At 38.2% G+C, this 16,374-nt stretch overlaps 8 protein-coding genes across 8 annotated transcripts; 5 read left to right on the forward strand and 3 right to left on the reverse strand.

The window, feature by feature from the left end:
* Positions 1–3: 3 nt before the first annotated feature.
* On the reverse strand, positions 4–824 carry RPL23A (60S ribosomal protein uL14; the record flags this gene model as incomplete). The annotated part of the gene is made up of 2 exons (XM_003676627.1): positions 4–375; positions 783–824. 2 exons carry the CDS (start codon positions 822–824, stop codon positions 4–6), a joined length of 414 nt encoding a protein of 137 aa, XP_003676675.1.
* Positions 825–1,114: 290 nt separating this feature from the next.
* NCAS0E02470 (uncharacterized protein) lies at positions 1,115–2,629 on the reverse strand (the record flags this gene model as incomplete). Its single annotated transcript, XM_003676628.1, has 1 exon — positions 1,115–2,629. One exon carries the CDS (start codon positions 2,627–2,629, stop codon positions 1,115–1,117), a length of 1,515 nt encoding a protein of 504 aa, XP_003676676.1.
* Positions 2,630–3,310: 681 nt separating this feature from the next.
* On the forward strand, positions 3,311–6,298 carry BOI1 (Boi1p; the record flags this gene model as incomplete). The annotated part of the gene is made up of 1 exon (XM_003676629.1): positions 3,311–6,298. The coding sequence occupies one exon, from the start codon at positions 3,311–3,313 to the stop codon at positions 6,296–6,298; it is 2,988 nt and encodes a 995-aa protein (XP_003676677.1).
* Positions 6,299–6,394: 96 nt separating this feature from the next.
* On the reverse strand, positions 6,395–8,824 carry CDC27 (anaphase promoting complex subunit CDC27; the record flags this gene model as incomplete). The annotated part of the gene is made up of 1 exon (XM_003676630.1): positions 6,395–8,824. One exon carries the CDS (start codon positions 8,822–8,824, stop codon positions 6,395–6,397), a length of 2,430 nt encoding a protein of 809 aa, XP_003676678.1.
* Positions 8,825–9,149: 325 nt separating this feature from the next.
* On the forward strand, positions 9,150–10,409 carry NCAS0E02500 (phosphatase PAP2 family protein; the record flags this gene model as incomplete). Its single annotated transcript, XM_003676631.1, has 1 exon — positions 9,150–10,409. One exon carries the CDS (start codon positions 9,150–9,152, stop codon positions 10,407–10,409), a length of 1,260 nt encoding a protein of 419 aa, XP_003676679.1.
* A 206-nt stretch (positions 10,410–10,615) lies between these two features.
* ALG3 (dolichyl-P-Man:Man(5)GlcNAc(2)-PP-dolichol alpha-1,3-mannosyltransferase) lies at positions 10,616–11,983 on the forward strand (the record flags this gene model as incomplete). Its single annotated transcript, XM_003676632.1, has 1 exon — positions 10,616–11,983. One exon carries the CDS (start codon positions 10,616–10,618, stop codon positions 11,981–11,983), a length of 1,368 nt encoding a protein of 455 aa, XP_003676680.1.
* Positions 11,984–12,298: 315 nt separating this feature from the next.
* NCAS0E02520 (LisH domain-containing protein) lies at positions 12,299–14,626 on the forward strand (the record flags this gene model as incomplete). Its single annotated transcript, XM_003676633.1, has 1 exon — positions 12,299–14,626. One exon carries the CDS (start codon positions 12,299–12,301, stop codon positions 14,624–14,626), a length of 2,328 nt encoding a protein of 775 aa, XP_003676681.1.
* A 466-nt stretch (positions 14,627–15,092) lies between these two features.
* NCAS0E02530 (uncharacterized protein) lies at positions 15,093–16,337 on the forward strand (the record flags this gene model as incomplete). The annotated part of the gene is made up of 1 exon (XM_003676634.1): positions 15,093–16,337. The coding sequence occupies one exon, from the start codon at positions 15,093–15,095 to the stop codon at positions 16,335–16,337; it is 1,245 nt and encodes a 414-aa protein (XP_003676682.1).
* Positions 16,338–16,374: the final 37 nt, after the last annotated feature.

A 16,374-nucleotide genomic window follows, 5' to 3' on the forward strand; every position in this document is an offset into this window, starting at 1 on the left:
AGCTTACACAACAACACCGGAGTTGGAAGCAACTCTTGGCCATAAATCGGCACATTCCTTACCGACTGGACCAGTAATGGCAGAACCCTTCATTTCACCCTTTGGGTTAGCAATGACACCGGCATTATCTTCGAAATATAAGTAGACACCGTCCTTTCTTCTCCATGACTTAGATTGACGAACAACAATAGCTGGCATAACCTTCTTTCTTAATTCTGGCTTACCCTTCTTAACGGTAGCCATAACCATATCACCTAGAGAGGCAGCTGGCAATCTGTTTAATCTGGAACCAGAACCCTTGACAGCTAAGATGTACAAGTTTCTAGCACCTGTGTTATCAGCACAGTTCATGATGGCACCAGTTGGTAGACCTAACTATTTAAAAAATTTGAGAGTTGGAAAGTACTCAATATATTTGTTAGTAAATTATGTTCTTCTTTCGTAAAGATGGCACTTCATTTCATAAAAAAGCAAGCTCCCATGAGTACTCAAAAAAGGATATTCTTGAACGTCTCATTAGAAAACCGCAGTAGAGTAAACTTTCTCTTCAAAACGTTTTTCATTGTATCTCAAATGAAATAACTTGGATAGGCTGCTTTCAGTAATTTGGGGTCATGTATCATTTTATATGCATATATTTGTATTCCACAAATTCTTTTATTTATGTTCGTAGTCTCGTCTCAATTAGATGGGTAAATGGATAGTTGTTTTAAGTTCTCTCTATTTCATAAATGTATGTCCTATCTTGTCATATCTTGTGGTAGTATTAAATTTAAACATACAGAAATTCTGAATTTTGTACCTTGAGCACCGTTACCAGACATTTTTCGTGAGTGTGTGTGTTGGTTTCGTTCTTTTAATCAAGAGATCGAAATCTAGCAAGGGTTTCTTTAACTAGTTTTATTCAATCATTCAATCGTTAACCGGATCACTAACCACTATTATTTTTCAAAGATATTGGAACGCGTTACAAAAAAAAATTGGTAAAAAATCCTTGAAAATTAAAAAAGATTTGGGTGTTGTAGAAATTGGAAAATGTGCGGATGCTAGTCACAAGAATTAGAGTACGTATTGATAATATTGATTGTCATTAAATAATTACATAAATGTTCATTCAGAAAGTTAGTTGCCCCACAGACCAGCCTTTAGGATTCTTAATGATCTTATCAATGTCCTCCTCACTGTAATATTCAGGATCGTTTTGATCTATCCCCTTGTCGTCATTGTCATCTTCAGCAATATTGTTCGGTATGGATTCATTCTTGGGTCCCCTTCTCAGATTAGCCCTTTGTGTTGGAGATAAATGGCTCCAATTTGATATTTCTAACTGCTTCTTCTTCCTCTCCAAGAATTCCCTTCTGTCCATATGGGTAAAGTCATTATTACTGGTTCCATTACCAGAGGAACCTATACTATTCTTCTTGTTGTGATTTTCATTCTTACCATTATCAACCAAAAAATTGAATTTAGAATTGGATTCCAGTTCATTCAGTTTTAAAGTCTGTAAATCAATCAGATTGATCCCCTTTTCATTCTTTGCCCATCCATTCCCACCTCTCATTATATCAGCAACGCACTCTCGAGGTGAGAATTCATTAGGTCTGGGATCCCAAGATAATTGGAAAGTCCTCTCATATAACTTATCAATCAAAGGTGACATGGATGTGGAAATAGTTGCATTCATGTTCACACCAACTCCCTTAGATGAATATGACGTCTGTGATTTAGACAAATGAGAGGCCCCCAAGGAATTACTTGAAGGGGTATTACTACTATCTAATATAGTCGAAATTCCACTATCTTGAAACGAACTTGATAATTGACCCATGGAAAATGTCTTCTTTATGTGAAAATCATCATATATACCACGAATTAATTTCAATTGCAATGAAATATTAATTATTGAATTGACTTTAGAGTCTTGTAATAGAAACCGATTCGTCAATAAAGGTTCTTCCTTTCTAATATATTCTGTTATATCCACTGTGATGCAACCTAACAATATCTTTCCTGTAATCCTTTGTGAATATGAATTCTCTCCTGAGGACTTAAGTCCCATCGATTTTTTTGTTGCTGTTGGCGCCGTCGTAAGGTTACTATCCTTTGGTTCTTTATCATTTGTCGATGCTTTAGATTTTTGGTTCAAAAATTGGAAATATACCTCCATCTTCAAATATTTACTGACCAAATTTCTATTCTTATCCACATTTAACTTCACTTGTAATGGTCTCGCTAAGGAATAGTTCCATTGTACTTTATGATGTTTTACCAAACGGTGTGGAGTGGAACCATGGCTTTGGTTCGTCACTTCCACGACTGCATTCTTGTCTGTTGAGTCTGTACTTCCCGACGTGGTTGTATTTCCAGTTGAATTTAATGGTATTTTCCTCGTTGTGGATGAAGTCCCGGTCCCATCTTTCAAATGCCACTTGACAAAACAGTATCCGGTAGACTGAGGGATATTAACTAATTCGTTAATCTTCAAATCCAGCAGGAACTTCGGCCTCTTGCTCTGGTTCTTATGGCTAAAAGGCATAGCTGTTTTTAGTATGGTTGTATATTTTACCGTGGGTGCTGGTCCTATCTGTTCTATCCTATAATATGGCAATTCCCTAAATTTCAATGCCATCTTAATTTAACGAATTAACTAGGGACTGCGCCAACGTCTCGTGCTAAAAAGTGCGCGATTTCATCTGTTTATTTGTTTTTCTTCCTAGGGCGGCTAATTTGCCACTTCTTTATAAGCCATCGTCTTGAAATCAAATAGCGAAGTCAAGTTGTACTATTCATGTTTGGGAATAGTATTTTGGGCAGTTCTATATCATTCTATTTGTTAAGAATGGTTCTTTGGTAATGTTTGGAACTCAGAAGGAGCTTGCAACTACGCGAACTTGTAATCCAGACCAGAATTGCGCTGCGAAGTGAACCAAAAAATACAGCATAAAAATATCAACACATCCCTAGAATTATGATCTTAAAAAGACACAAGTTGGCCATTTCAGGAAGGAAGAATGAGCCCCTATTGCCAAGGGTAAAGGGAGTAAAGACTAAGGCGACATTCACAAGTTGGGCGGACAACGCGAGAGGGACAAACGAGCAACAGAGAGAAAACAATCAGCATGAGGTCCTCCATTGTCGGCCGACGAGAGGGATTACCGCCAAGAAGGTACTCAAGCGCCCCTATCATCAAGAAGAAGCAACTTATCTTTAAGAGGTGTACACATATATACCGTTCTTCATCCAATTGCAATAGGTTACCCACTTAGAGAAAAGAAGGTAAACCCCGCTCGCTACTAAAAATACATCAGCCATGTCGACGAGCCATGCGAACCATCAAATACCATCTATAATAGAGCAGCAAATGCAACTGCAAGGGAAACCAAATTTAGTTGAGGTACGAACGGCCTACGCTAAACGAATGCAAGACGAATTGGACTTGAAAGTCGGAGATGTCATAAAGATTTTGAAGGATGATGAATTGTATCATGACGGTTGGTACTTTGGCCAGAATTTGAAGTCTATGAAGCATGGATTGTTTCCTGTTGTTTTTACGGTTCCTGTTTTAGGTAAGGAGCCAATTGAAACAAAGAAGAAAGACGTGCTGCTCGACAATGATATCTCAATTATAACTACTATTGATGATATCGACAAGGCCTTGGAAGAATTGAAAACTGACGGATTTAGTACCATGCTGCCTCAATCTATGGCATCTTCTCCGATAGAAGAATTATCAAATCTTGAACCCTCTGGAGGTAGTATAAGTTCTGCGGTTACCAGTTTAACAATCTCGACAAATGCAAATAAAAGTCACAGGCAATTATCATTTAACTCAAAGGAGCCTAGTAAAGCAATTAGCCCTGAAGGAGTATTACAATGGACCCCAGAAGAAGTCACTGAGTATTTTCTTTCATTAAAGTACGAACCGTCATTGGCTAATCATTTCCGAGATGATAAAATATCGGGGAAGATATTATTGGAGTTAGACTTGAATCATTTAAAAGAATTGAATATTAATCCATTTGGTACCAGGTTTGAAATATTTAAAGAAATTGAATATCTAAGGAAGGTGCTAAGTATGAAAAAAGACAATAATAGTAGCATTAATAATTCTCCAAAAAAGACTACAGAGTTATTACCTCCTGCTTTAACAAATAAAGAAATTCTTCCAAATTCACACTCTAAAAAACTATCTCAATCACTAGTGGATCTTCCCTCCGCAAATAATTCACCATATATAAGGCAAACTAATAATAATTCAAACAGCGGCAAGAGAAGGCAAAGACCCAATTCTCTTGTGATTGACCGAACTAATCTTCCTCAAGATAAGATAATGAGCGGAACATCTATTCCAGTGGTACTAGCTGATGGTATATTTGAATCTCCAGGAAAGGCCCCAAAGCCACCATCTTACCCGAGTCCCATTCAGGTCAAAACATCCCCCGTTATTAATAAATATAAGCATAGGTCACCTGAGGATACTTACCAATTCCCTAATGAAAGGACGAATTCTACAAGTTCTGCAGTAACGACCTCGTCCAAGTACCAATTCCCTAACACAAATTCACCTTTGACTTATCAATCAAAAAAAAATGTAGCAACACAAACAACATTATCATCGTCGAGTACCACTAATTTATCCTCTAATACAGAAGATACGACTATTTCTGACCCAATTGATCATAATAAAGTCTCGGCGCCCTCATCACTGAGAAATCCAAGCAATAATAACAAAGCAATTACTACAGGTGCAAATGGTAACCGTAGAAATTCTTCTTTCTATCCACAACACCAGAAAAATATTTCAGCTGGGTCATTTGTTGATCTATTTAATAGAGTCTCCATGTTATCACCAAGCAAAGCCAAAACGGATCCAGAAATATCTCATTTTGAGCAACCACGAAGACCTAAATCTGCCATGTTCATAAATCGTAGTAGTCCCAAACACACTCGTTCATCATCCGTGGCAACTGGCTATGTATTTCCAAATTCACCACGTAAAGCATCAAATGCAAGATCATCTTCTATCGTCACAGACAAGAATACAAATGTTATAAACCTAAATGAACCTCATCACCATTCTCATCATTCTCGTCGTAGCTCTCAACAAATAGCACATGCAAGATCCTCATCTAGTAACGTTGCTACAGTGACACGTCATAGAAAGACTCCGTCATTACAAAATTCCCCTAGAGAAACGGATGGTGCAACACCTAAGGCACAACATAAGAGAAGTTCCTCCTTTTTAGCATTCTTTAGCAGCAGTAAACCTTCCCAGGATTCTACCACCCAGAAACCTGAGCCTGAATCTAAATCTAAATCAAGAACACCATTACATTCAAGAAAGAGTTCATTAGTAACTAGTCCTACAAAGCACAGTAAATCTTCGTCGTCCAAAAAGAAAATAATAAGATCGATCAGTGATATGGATCCGCTACCACCACCACCTTCAAATTCACATTCATCCAAATCAAAGCAACAACAAAAGTCTAAGCAGAACCGTTCTATAAGTGAGCAACAGCACGCAAGGTCATCCAGTAGCAGTAAATCTACTACTAAACTTCCCCGTCCTAATAATAATAACAATAAGCAGTCCACATCCGCATTCCAAGAAGGTATAAGAACGATATCCGTGAAAGATGCCATTTTGTCTTCAAATTGCTCCGGATGGATGAATAAGAAGGGAACTGGAAAAATCCCCACTTGGAAGACGCGATTCTTCACATTACATGGAACTAGACTTTCATATTTCCTTGGCACCAATGATACTAGAGAAAGAGGACTGATCGATATTACTTCACACCATGTGGTTCCTATACAAGATGATGGGGATGATAAATTAACTGCATTATATGCGGCAGGTATGAGGAAGGGGAGGTACTGTTTTAAATTGGTACCACCGCAGCCGGGTTCTAAAAAGGGATTGACTTTCACCCAACCTAGAGTCCATTATTTTGCAGTGGAGACTAGAGATGAGATGAGGTCTTGGTTGGCGGCTTTAATTAAGGCTACAATCGACCTTGATACTAGTGTCCCTGTCATTAGTTCATTTGCCACCGCCACTGTGTCGTTAGGGCGTGCAAAGGAAATGTTGAAAGAGGCAAGAGAACTTGAGTTGTTGAGAGAGCAGGAAGGTTTCCTAAATGAAGAAGATGAGGACCAACTTTTATGGGAGCAACAAATACTGAAAAATGAAGACGATGCGTTTATTGGTGGTGCTGAAGGTAATAACAGAGATAGTGTTCAAATCAGACAAGATTTTTACAACGCTGATTTGAAGTATCAAGGGGAAAAGATATAAATGCTGAAATGACTTTTTTAGAAAAAATTAAACGATGTCCCTTATATAGTCTAATTATTAATATGTAATATTATAACTAATAACAATAATGATCAATTATTCCTCTTGTTCGTGACATTTCTTTAATGCATCAGAGATCAAATTTGAGCCCTTTGGATCCAGATTCATGGCAATGGTGTATCTCTTGATTGCATCCTTTTTCCTACCCATAATTTGATATAATTGGCCCAGTATGAATTGTACGGTAGCTTCTTCAGGAGCTATTTTAATCAATTCTTCAAATGCATCCAAAGCCTGAGTGTATTTTGCCATAGAATATAATAAATGAGCTCTCTTGAATTTAGCCAACGACGATGTAGGTTGTATTTGGCATGCCAGTTCGTAATAATTTAATGCCTTTTCTTGGTTTCCTAATTTTTCCATAGTGACACCACAACAACAGATTAAGATTGCATTACTTGGATTAATTGATCTTGCCTTTTCAAAGTAAACTAATGCTTGTTCGTATTCACCTAATTTCATAGAACACATTCCCATACCATAATATGCGTTATAATGATGTAAGTCATTTGAGATTGCCTTTCTATAAAAAGTCTTTGCCGTGTCATAGGAGTCCATGGACAGATATTCATGACCTTGTAAAGTGTAAGCATAAACAAAATTTGGATCTAATTTTGTTGCCTTATCGAACGCCCTTATAGCCTCATCGTGGTCCTTTTGTAAAGAGAATAAATTACCTACTGCACACCAAGTCTCCGGTTTGTCTCTGAATTCATCCATCAGAATATTTGATAAGTCAGTTAAATTTGTCTTATCATGCAAATGCCATAATAAAGTGGAAAAAGTTTCTAAATCTTTAATTCTCGTTGGTTGCAATAACCTTAACTTTTTAAAGTATTTTAATGAGGTCTTATAATTAACAATTTCAAAATGTAATTTACCTAATTGAGCTTGACACCAGGGCATATTATTTTTAATTTGTTTTGGTAATTTGGAATCGAACAATCGTATTGCCTTATATGAATCAAATTGGGATGCCGATTTCAAAATTAATGCGAATATGTATAAAATGTCATTTAATGAGTCCTTATTATTATTGTTACTGGTAGTATTAGTTTCTTCATTAGAGCTGGTTAAGTTTAGTTTTTTCCTCATTGATGAACTTAAATTGTTATTTGAATTGTTGGAATTATTTATATTTCTAGGAGTCTTATAGTTGGAAGTTGAATTCAATTTTGATGGAGGTGTGGTTAATAATCTGTGCCTACTATTTGTATTAACTTTTGCTAGAGAACTTATAGTTGGCTGTTTCATTGACGGAGAATTTGAAGAAGATGTCTCATCCGATGCAGTATTGTTACTACTAGTAGCGGTACTATTACTATTTGATGTTGTTAATGCATTCCCCTTAATCAATACAGAGGTGTTATTCGTGCCAGTGATGGGGCTATTATTTCTCAAATTGGGATGAGTATTAGAATTTGTAGGCCATCCAATTATAGTGTTTGGTTGTAAAATATTACTTCCAATATTAGTAGAAGTATTATTGTTATTAATTGTTGTAGATACCTGGTCTCCAAATGGGGAAGGGTTTGCTGATTCGTTAGATAATGAGGAATACCATGGCACAGACAAATTAAATGGAGTTGGCTTTCTTGGGGTAGAATTGAATCGTTTAGAATATGGAGAATTTTTGTTCTTATGATATTGTATAATAGATGGATCTGTTATCGCTTTTGCCGATGAATCTCTTAGTTTCCGATAACCGGTATTCTTCTTTATCTTTGAAGATGATGATGATGATGACGACGACGACCAGGAAGAAGTTTGTTTATATAGTTTCCTCAAATCAATTTTCACTTTCATACTACACAGTTCCGTATAGGACTCCCAAAGATAAGGATTTTGATTTAAAGCTTCTGAATGAAATAAAGCGCTCTCATGTTGTCTATCCAGTTTATAATATAATTTCGCTATAAGAGAGTCTATGGTTGCCATGTCTGGTGAATGGATGAGATTTGTAGTGCAAGTATTCATGGTGGCGTTCGTTGCGGTCGTACCATTACTATTAGAATTCAAGTTAATGTTTGATTTTAAATCAATCAATGACTGAATGGCCAGCTTTGTATCTGTATTCACTTGTAATGAACATTTACCAAAAATAAACGCAACATCTATATTCTTCCGACTCTCTTCCCTAGCAATTTCCATGGCAGTTGTATATTTTTGATTCAAGAATAATGACAGTGAATATAAGTAAGCGGCAGCTATCCTTTGCGTGATAGTGTTAGCATCCTCGAATGGTTTGCAGCAATGCGCATGTAGCAACTCGGATAAAAACTCGGCAGTATCATAATTCAATTGTTCTATGGCAGTTTGGATCGCATCTTGTAATTTACCCAGGGAACTCTGCGATAAATGGATGCATGAGTCCAGATCATCATCTTCCAAGGGTCCTGTCTTTTGAAATTGCTGTTTGGGGCTGTCCTTTCCATCAAATGTGGAGCTGCGCGGTGGAAACAGCATGTTATTTGTAACTAACGAGCTAGCCTTGGAATATCCTTACCTTTTACCACTTGAACTGGTTCCTCCACTGTCAGCTGAAATATAAATCACATATATCAAATGAAATGTAAACACCACAAATGAAAGACGGAAACTCGGACACAAAACGTCACAAATTAAATTAAAAAATATTTTGTGACGCGCCTTTTTTCAAAATCCCGTTTCTTTTTTGCAGAAACGATCAACAATGGAAAAGTATAAGTTTCACCTTATGATGAGTAGCTAACTTGAAACGTGTTCTTCTGCCAAATAGACGACAACAAGCAATCCTATCGTTCCCTCCAGTATGGTAGTAGCCCTGTTCCGCAAATGGTTCCTTTCACAGAGACCCACTAATTGTCATCTGGCTGATTTGGACACAAGATGGAATCCAAGAATTGGGATAAGACGTTTGAAAAGCTACCAACCAACAAGATATGACTATCTCCATTACGGGTTCATGGGCAGTGTCTGGTTGTTCGTCCTTATTACAAACCCTGCCCCTTTCATCCTTAAACTAATATTCTACAGTCTTCTCATTTTACTCTTCCTCATCCCAATAACATCGCAATTCTTCTTCAATGCATTACCAATCCTCACTTGGTTGTCTTTATATTTTACCTCATCATATTTCCCCGCAGAATCAAGACCTCCCATCACTGTGAAAGTGTTACCCACCATAGAGACTATGCTGTATGGTGATAATTTAAGTGATATCCTAGCTACATCCACTAATAAAATTTTGGATGTATTAGCATGGATCCCCTACGGTGTTTTCCACTTTGGTGCACCCTTCGTAGTGGCATTCATTCTCTTTATTTTTGGTCCACCCACGATTCTTCATGGATTCAGTTTCGCCTTTGGATACATGAACTTAATCGGTGTCATGATTCAAAACGTTTTCCCCGCTGCACCACCATGGTATAAGATCCTTTACGGACTGCAATCTGCCAATTACTCAATGAAGGGGTCTCCCGGTGGTCTGGCTCGTATAGATAAACTATTACATATAGATGTCTACACAAAGGGGTTCTCCAACTCCTCCGTCATCTTTGGTGCCTTCCCCTCTTTACATTCAGGTTGTGCTACCATGCTAGCTCTATTCTTCGCATATTGTTTCCCTAGGGGGAAAAACATCTTCATTGCTTACGTTTGTTGGCTTTGGTGGTCCACAATGTATTTGACACATCATTATTTCGTGGATCTTATAATTGGTTCCGTTCTTTCATTCGTCATTTTCCAATACACTAAATATTACATGTTACCCATAGTGGACACCGATCTATTTTGTAGATGGTCATATAGTGAATTATCGAAATACGACGTGAAATTCAATGATCCTTTGAATGTGGGCGGTATCGATGACGTGGAGAGCGTTCCCTTGAATGAGATTGACGTGAGAAGTCAAAGCAACGATAGTGCTGCTAGTGTAACGCCTTCCATTTTTGATAAAGAAGTACGATTCAGTAGATCAAATGCTACTTCGACTACATCGTTGGGTAGTAATGTGGATTTTGCTGCTAAATCTAATCCAAGATTGAATGGTTCGGGCAAGAGAGCTGATTGATTAATTGATTGATTAAATAACTAGATATAAAAATTGTAATACCTATGGCTTAGATAAACTATAATAAAAAACTGTGCGTGATATATGTTTTTAGACCAGATTATATAGTGTATTAATGTTACGTAATATTGATTCGGTTGTTATATAATGAAAAAACGTCAAGAAGACAAGAAAGGACAAGATACAAAGAAGCAAGGGCAATCACTATGGATAAAGAAGTGGTGCCATTGCAAGCGAAGGATGAACCCGCCAAGAAAGAATTTGAAAGACCTCCACTAGATTTATGGGGGGACTTAAAGGCTGGTGTCCGATTTATCCTATTTGATCCACATGCCAATTTGATCGTGATGCCCATTCTTTTACTACTAGAATCCATTGCCCTAAAGGTTATCGTGAAAAGGGTAGCGTACACTGAGATTGATTATCGTGCTTACATGGAACAGGTAGAGATGATTACGGACGAGGGACAATTGAATTATTCATTCATTGAAGGTGGTACGGGACCACTAGTGTATCCTGCGGGACACGTTCTCTTGTACAAGTTTATGCATTGGGTGACTGAGAGTGAAGGAACGGGTGAAGCAAGTGGGAGTAACATTGCATATGGTCAAATTGTGTTTAGATACTTATATTTGGTTACATTATTTTTGCAATTTATCATTTTCCAAATGTTACAATTACCTCCATGGTGTGTTGTTTTAAGTTGTCTATCCAAAAGATTACATTCCATTTACGTGTTACGATTATTTAATGATTGTTTTACCACGTTATTTATGACTGTGACAGTGCTATGTTTTGTCATTGGTACCAAGATTAAGAGAAACAGATTATTCATCAGCATAGTTGCATCGCTGTTCTACAGTGTGGCCGTGAGTGTCAAGATGAATGCATTATTGTATTTCCCCGCTGTAATGATTTCATTATACCTGCTAAATGAGGGACAACTCTTTAAGACAGTCTTTTGCGGTGCGATCATGCTTATTTGGCAAGTGATAGTAGCATTACCCTTCTTAAGAAGTTACCCCCGGGAGTATCTGAATGGGGCATTCAATTTTGGCAGACAATTTATGTTCGAATGGAGTATCAATTGGCAATTTCTCGGTGAAGAGGGATTCCATAACAGAATCTTCCACATTTCGTTATTAATGAGCCATCTTATCACGTTAATGACATTATTCCTATGTCAATACCCGGGAATGGTGCATGATCTGCTATCATCCCTGAGACACCCTCTCCAGAGAACGAAAACTGGCGTACACCTCGAGAAAGTCATCCCGCTGATCCTGGTAGTGTCCAACTTCATCGGAGTATTCTTCTCGCGGTCCCTCCACTACCAATTCCTGTCGTGGTACCATTGGACGATCCCCATGTTGATGCATTGGTCGCATATGCCCTGGTTCCTGGGGCCCCTATGGTACGTGCTACACGAGTACTGCTGGAATGCGTACCCTCCGAACGAGGGAGCCAGCGCTCTCCTCATGCTGTTGAACGGCACACTATTGCTACTACTGGCATACTTCCAGGGCACCACGACTGCCCCTCCCACCGTCACCCCAGCCAAGAAGCATGTATAGTCTAGTCTACTTTACTTTAGATAGATGTTTGTAGTGTATTGTATTATGTAAGCGACGCGATTTACGTTTGTTGCTAAGCTTGCTTTGCTTTGCTGTTTCGACCAACAACAAACACACTCCGTTTCCTGCCATTCTTCTCTAACCACGGAGATCCAACGCTCGAGATTATATAATTGCACATCCCCCCTCCACTCCATTCCATCTCCATCTCCAGCATCCTATAACCTCTACACCCTCTGTTCGCCAACCCTCCCGCTATCCCCCAGGAATTTTATCGCTCATAACAACCAGCAACGTCCAAGAAAAAACAATAGAATGCAAACATCCTCCAATTCAAGTGCAGGTCCCGGAGTTTATCCGTACATCGACTCGACTAATACTGCATATCCCACCTCACAGGACCCCCCACCCAACACATTCATGAATAGGACATACTCAGGGGACCTTCATCCACAGCAGCAGCAACAGCAGCAGTTCAGAGACTCATACTCCTCTCTGGAACAACAGCAGGTGGGTTCGTATCCGGACGCTAGTAACACAGATAAGAAACTCTCTCCTAACGTCAAGAGGGAAACTTCCATGCCTGCAAACGTCAATTTCTCAACCGTTATGCAGTCCCTCAACAACGCACGAGGTCAAACACCAATGAATATGGCTCCACCTCCGCCCTCTCAACAACAACAGCAACAGTTTCTACTGCAACAGAGGTTTCAGCAGCAGCAGCAGGCTATTCTAAGGAACGAGTACCAGCGAGAACAGCAGCAGCAGCAGCATCCGCCAAACATGAATATGAACATGAACGTTCCTATACCGCAACAACAACCACAGCAGCAGCAGCAGCACCTGGCATCGAGTAACGCCACACGCAGCACTCTAAACGCATACATATTTGATTTCCTGGTGAAATCACAACTAAATAGAACTGCACTCGCATTCTCGCAAGAAAATGGCGTCGACATCTCCGAGAATGGTAATAGACCAGTCCATCTCTCGGATAATTTAGATGAACCACCCAGTTTCATCCCAATAAATGATACTCCAAGGGGGTTCATTTACGAATGGTGGCAGATCTTTTGGGATCTATTCAACGCTACAGCTCATAGAGATGGTTCAGAGCAAGCAAAGAAATATTTCCAGATAATATCTAGAAAGCAAAGACAAGATGATATTGCAAGAAGTTTCGCCATTAATGCTGCAAGAATACAGTACAACGAAGAGATGAATGGAGATTTCGTTCATGAATCGGAACATTCTTTGAATCATATGCAACTTGCTATGACAATCGCAAATTCAGACCCTTATCTAATGAAACAGGGACCCGGAATGGCAATGAATAATAATCGATATCCTCAATATCCAGTGGCTATCCCACCGAGACAACCACAACCACCACCACCACCTCCCCCTCCTCCTTTCGCTCCGGCTCCTTCTGCTTCTTCAGCACCTTTACCTAGAACACATTCATCTTCTTCTACTAATAACAATTTTGCATCCCCCGTGAGGACTCCATACTACCAGCAGGGAGAACTAATACCTGGACCTGGTACTGTACCCGATAGACCTATATTCCCAAATAATCAAGCACCCAACCCGAACATGACTCAATACTATCACCCTCATCCACCACCACCACCACCTCCTACATCTGCTCCTCAACCTCAAACTGTGAAAGAACAACCCACACAACTTCATTCCCAAAAGACAAAACGTAAATTAAAATCATCCAATGCATCATCATCATCAGCCAACACATCTTCTTCCTCATCAGTACCCACACACTCCACCAAAAAACCCTCGAAAAACAACAATAACAAGTCCACAACATCGTATAAAGTATCTAAGCGCCAAACGGCAAAGAAGACTAAAGATTCCAAAACTACTTCGAAGAAAATTATTCAACAACAAATTAATAATAACAGTAGCGTAAAGGAACCAAAGTCTGATACCATTACGCCAGATTTGACACCAAAGGGAATAGAGGCCACTCTCCCCAATTCAACATCCGGAGATACTGCGGCTCATGACCAACGCCAACAATCACGATCCTTGGAGAATACACCAACAAGTTTACCTTTGAATAAACCATCTATGGATCCACCATTGACGAAATTCTCAAATACCTTAATAAGAAGAAACTCCATGACTCATTTTATGCCATTGGATAGTGAAAAGAATAGCACAAGTGATGTCAGTAGTGTGAGTGGTGGCAATGGTAATGAGAATAATGGTGTTCTCAACGATCAAAAATTGAAAAAATCATCTAAATCGGAACCAGTGACTCCACTTAACGCATCTCTCCTATCTAAACCAAGTTATGATGGCTCTGAGTCTCAACTTTTATCAACTGTTGCGGAAGTATCTGATGTACCCAAGAATATCTTGAATGAACATTTTAATATAAATACCGCTGATCCCTTGTTGACAGGTATCACAGACGATAACGATGATGAAGACAATGATTTTAGTAAATTCATTAGGCAGGACCATGATGACCACGGAGATGACCCTCATGCTACCGGTAGCCAGAGTATATCTCATCCCGATGGCAACACGGTAAGTAACCCTGACGAAGGATTCGACTTGGACCTCCTGGATAATGTCACCGCCGCACAAGACTTTAACTTCCTTAATTGGACCAAATAGACTACATATATTACGAACTGCATTAATCATTCCTAATTCATTATGTATTATAATAAATATAACAATAGATTATTTACTGTCCTGGAGGAGCGTTACCCAGCAACAACGCGGAAAATTTTTCGCGATGCCTCATAGCAATAAACAAAATGAGTAAATTTGCTGATCTTAACTTTGTTGTGAAAAGTATTTAACAATTGCCAACAATTCACCAGTTTAAGAGGACAAAATCAACCCAATACTGTTTCTGATTTCAAGCATCTGAGCGCTTTCCTTTTTTTTTTTCCCTCTCCAGCTCACTCGCTCATTTTTTTTGTCTTTGCATTTGGTAATTGATTTGCCTGTCAATTAATAATACCAATTGATTTATAAGTTCGGTGCTTTTTTTTCTTCGTTTTCTTTTATTCAGGGAATATTACAACTTTTTTTCATCTTTATTCGGTTTTCTTATCTCAATTAATTATTCAGCATGCCAGGTCAATTGGAAAGTATCCCATTTTTATCACAAATGGAAGACATGGAAAAATACGTTATGGAATATCGTAGCCTTAAATTGATGCCTAGAGCAACAAATTCTTCATTTCAACCCAGTTATAAGTCTGTCAACAACAACAATAATAATAATAATCATAATAAATACATAAGACACGGTCATAATAACGGTAATAATAATAACAATAATAATAGTAGCATTGGTTTGATTAATAGGGACATTAATTCAATTTCATATACGGATAATTTCGGTAATAATAATAATAATAATAACAATAACAATAATAATAATGGGTTTAATGAGATAAATGGGTTCAAAAATTTTAATTTTAATAATAATAATAATAACAACAACAGTAATAATAATGATAAAAAACATTTTAATAAACACAACGGCCTAGATCTGGGGCACATGTCTATGAAGGAAAATTTCAGAACAGCACCTATCAATTCTCAAAATTCAATGGTGACTGCCCATTTGAAACAAGCATATCCTCAGTTGTATTACACACATAATAAATCAGAGGATAACCAATTTGCATCAAGCAATAGCAATATTCCATATTTTGATGCAGGTGTCAAAAATCAATCCGATATGATTGATGTTAATAATAGTTTGCGCAAGCCTATGGTCAATCATCTTAATATGGATCTAAATGCCTCAATTCCAAATCTTGCTGGCAGTGATCTTAACTATAAATCACAAATGCAAAGACCACCGCAATCTCAATCGCCCTTGCCACTACCTTTAAACTCTCGTTTTTCCGGATATTCATCCATGAATGACACAAGTTCGATGCCCACACCACCTAGTGGCTCTGCAAGACTATCGCCAACTGCAATAATTGGGACTAAAAACAATGATGCATTTTCGTCATTTAATATTAATATCGGAAACGAAGATGGATCCTTGGCATTCAATTCTTCTCAAACAGTAAATGGGACACCAACACTGTCTTCAAATGGGGTATTTGATGATAGAAGAAGAAATAGTCAAATTTTTATGATGAATGGTAGCGATAGAAGGAGTAGCCAGTTATTTACGAACAATTCTTCTGCGGGATGGGGGTCTAATCATGTCACTGGCTCTATCCCAATATCTTCTGCAAATATGAATAACTATAAGAATGGTAATAATAACAACAACACTAATAGTACCACTTCTAATTCAAATTTGTCATCCTTTGGAATTTGGAATAATGATATGAGTGTTTGGAGTTGAAGCTTGTTGCTTCCGGTTTAATTAAATAAGAACGGTT

This window comes from Naumovozyma castellii, chromosome 5 (genome assembly GCF_000237345.1).
Source record: "Naumovozyma castellii chromosome 5, complete genome".
NCBI lineage: Eukaryota > Fungi > Ascomycota > Saccharomycetes > Saccharomycetales > Saccharomycetaceae > Naumovozyma > Naumovozyma castellii.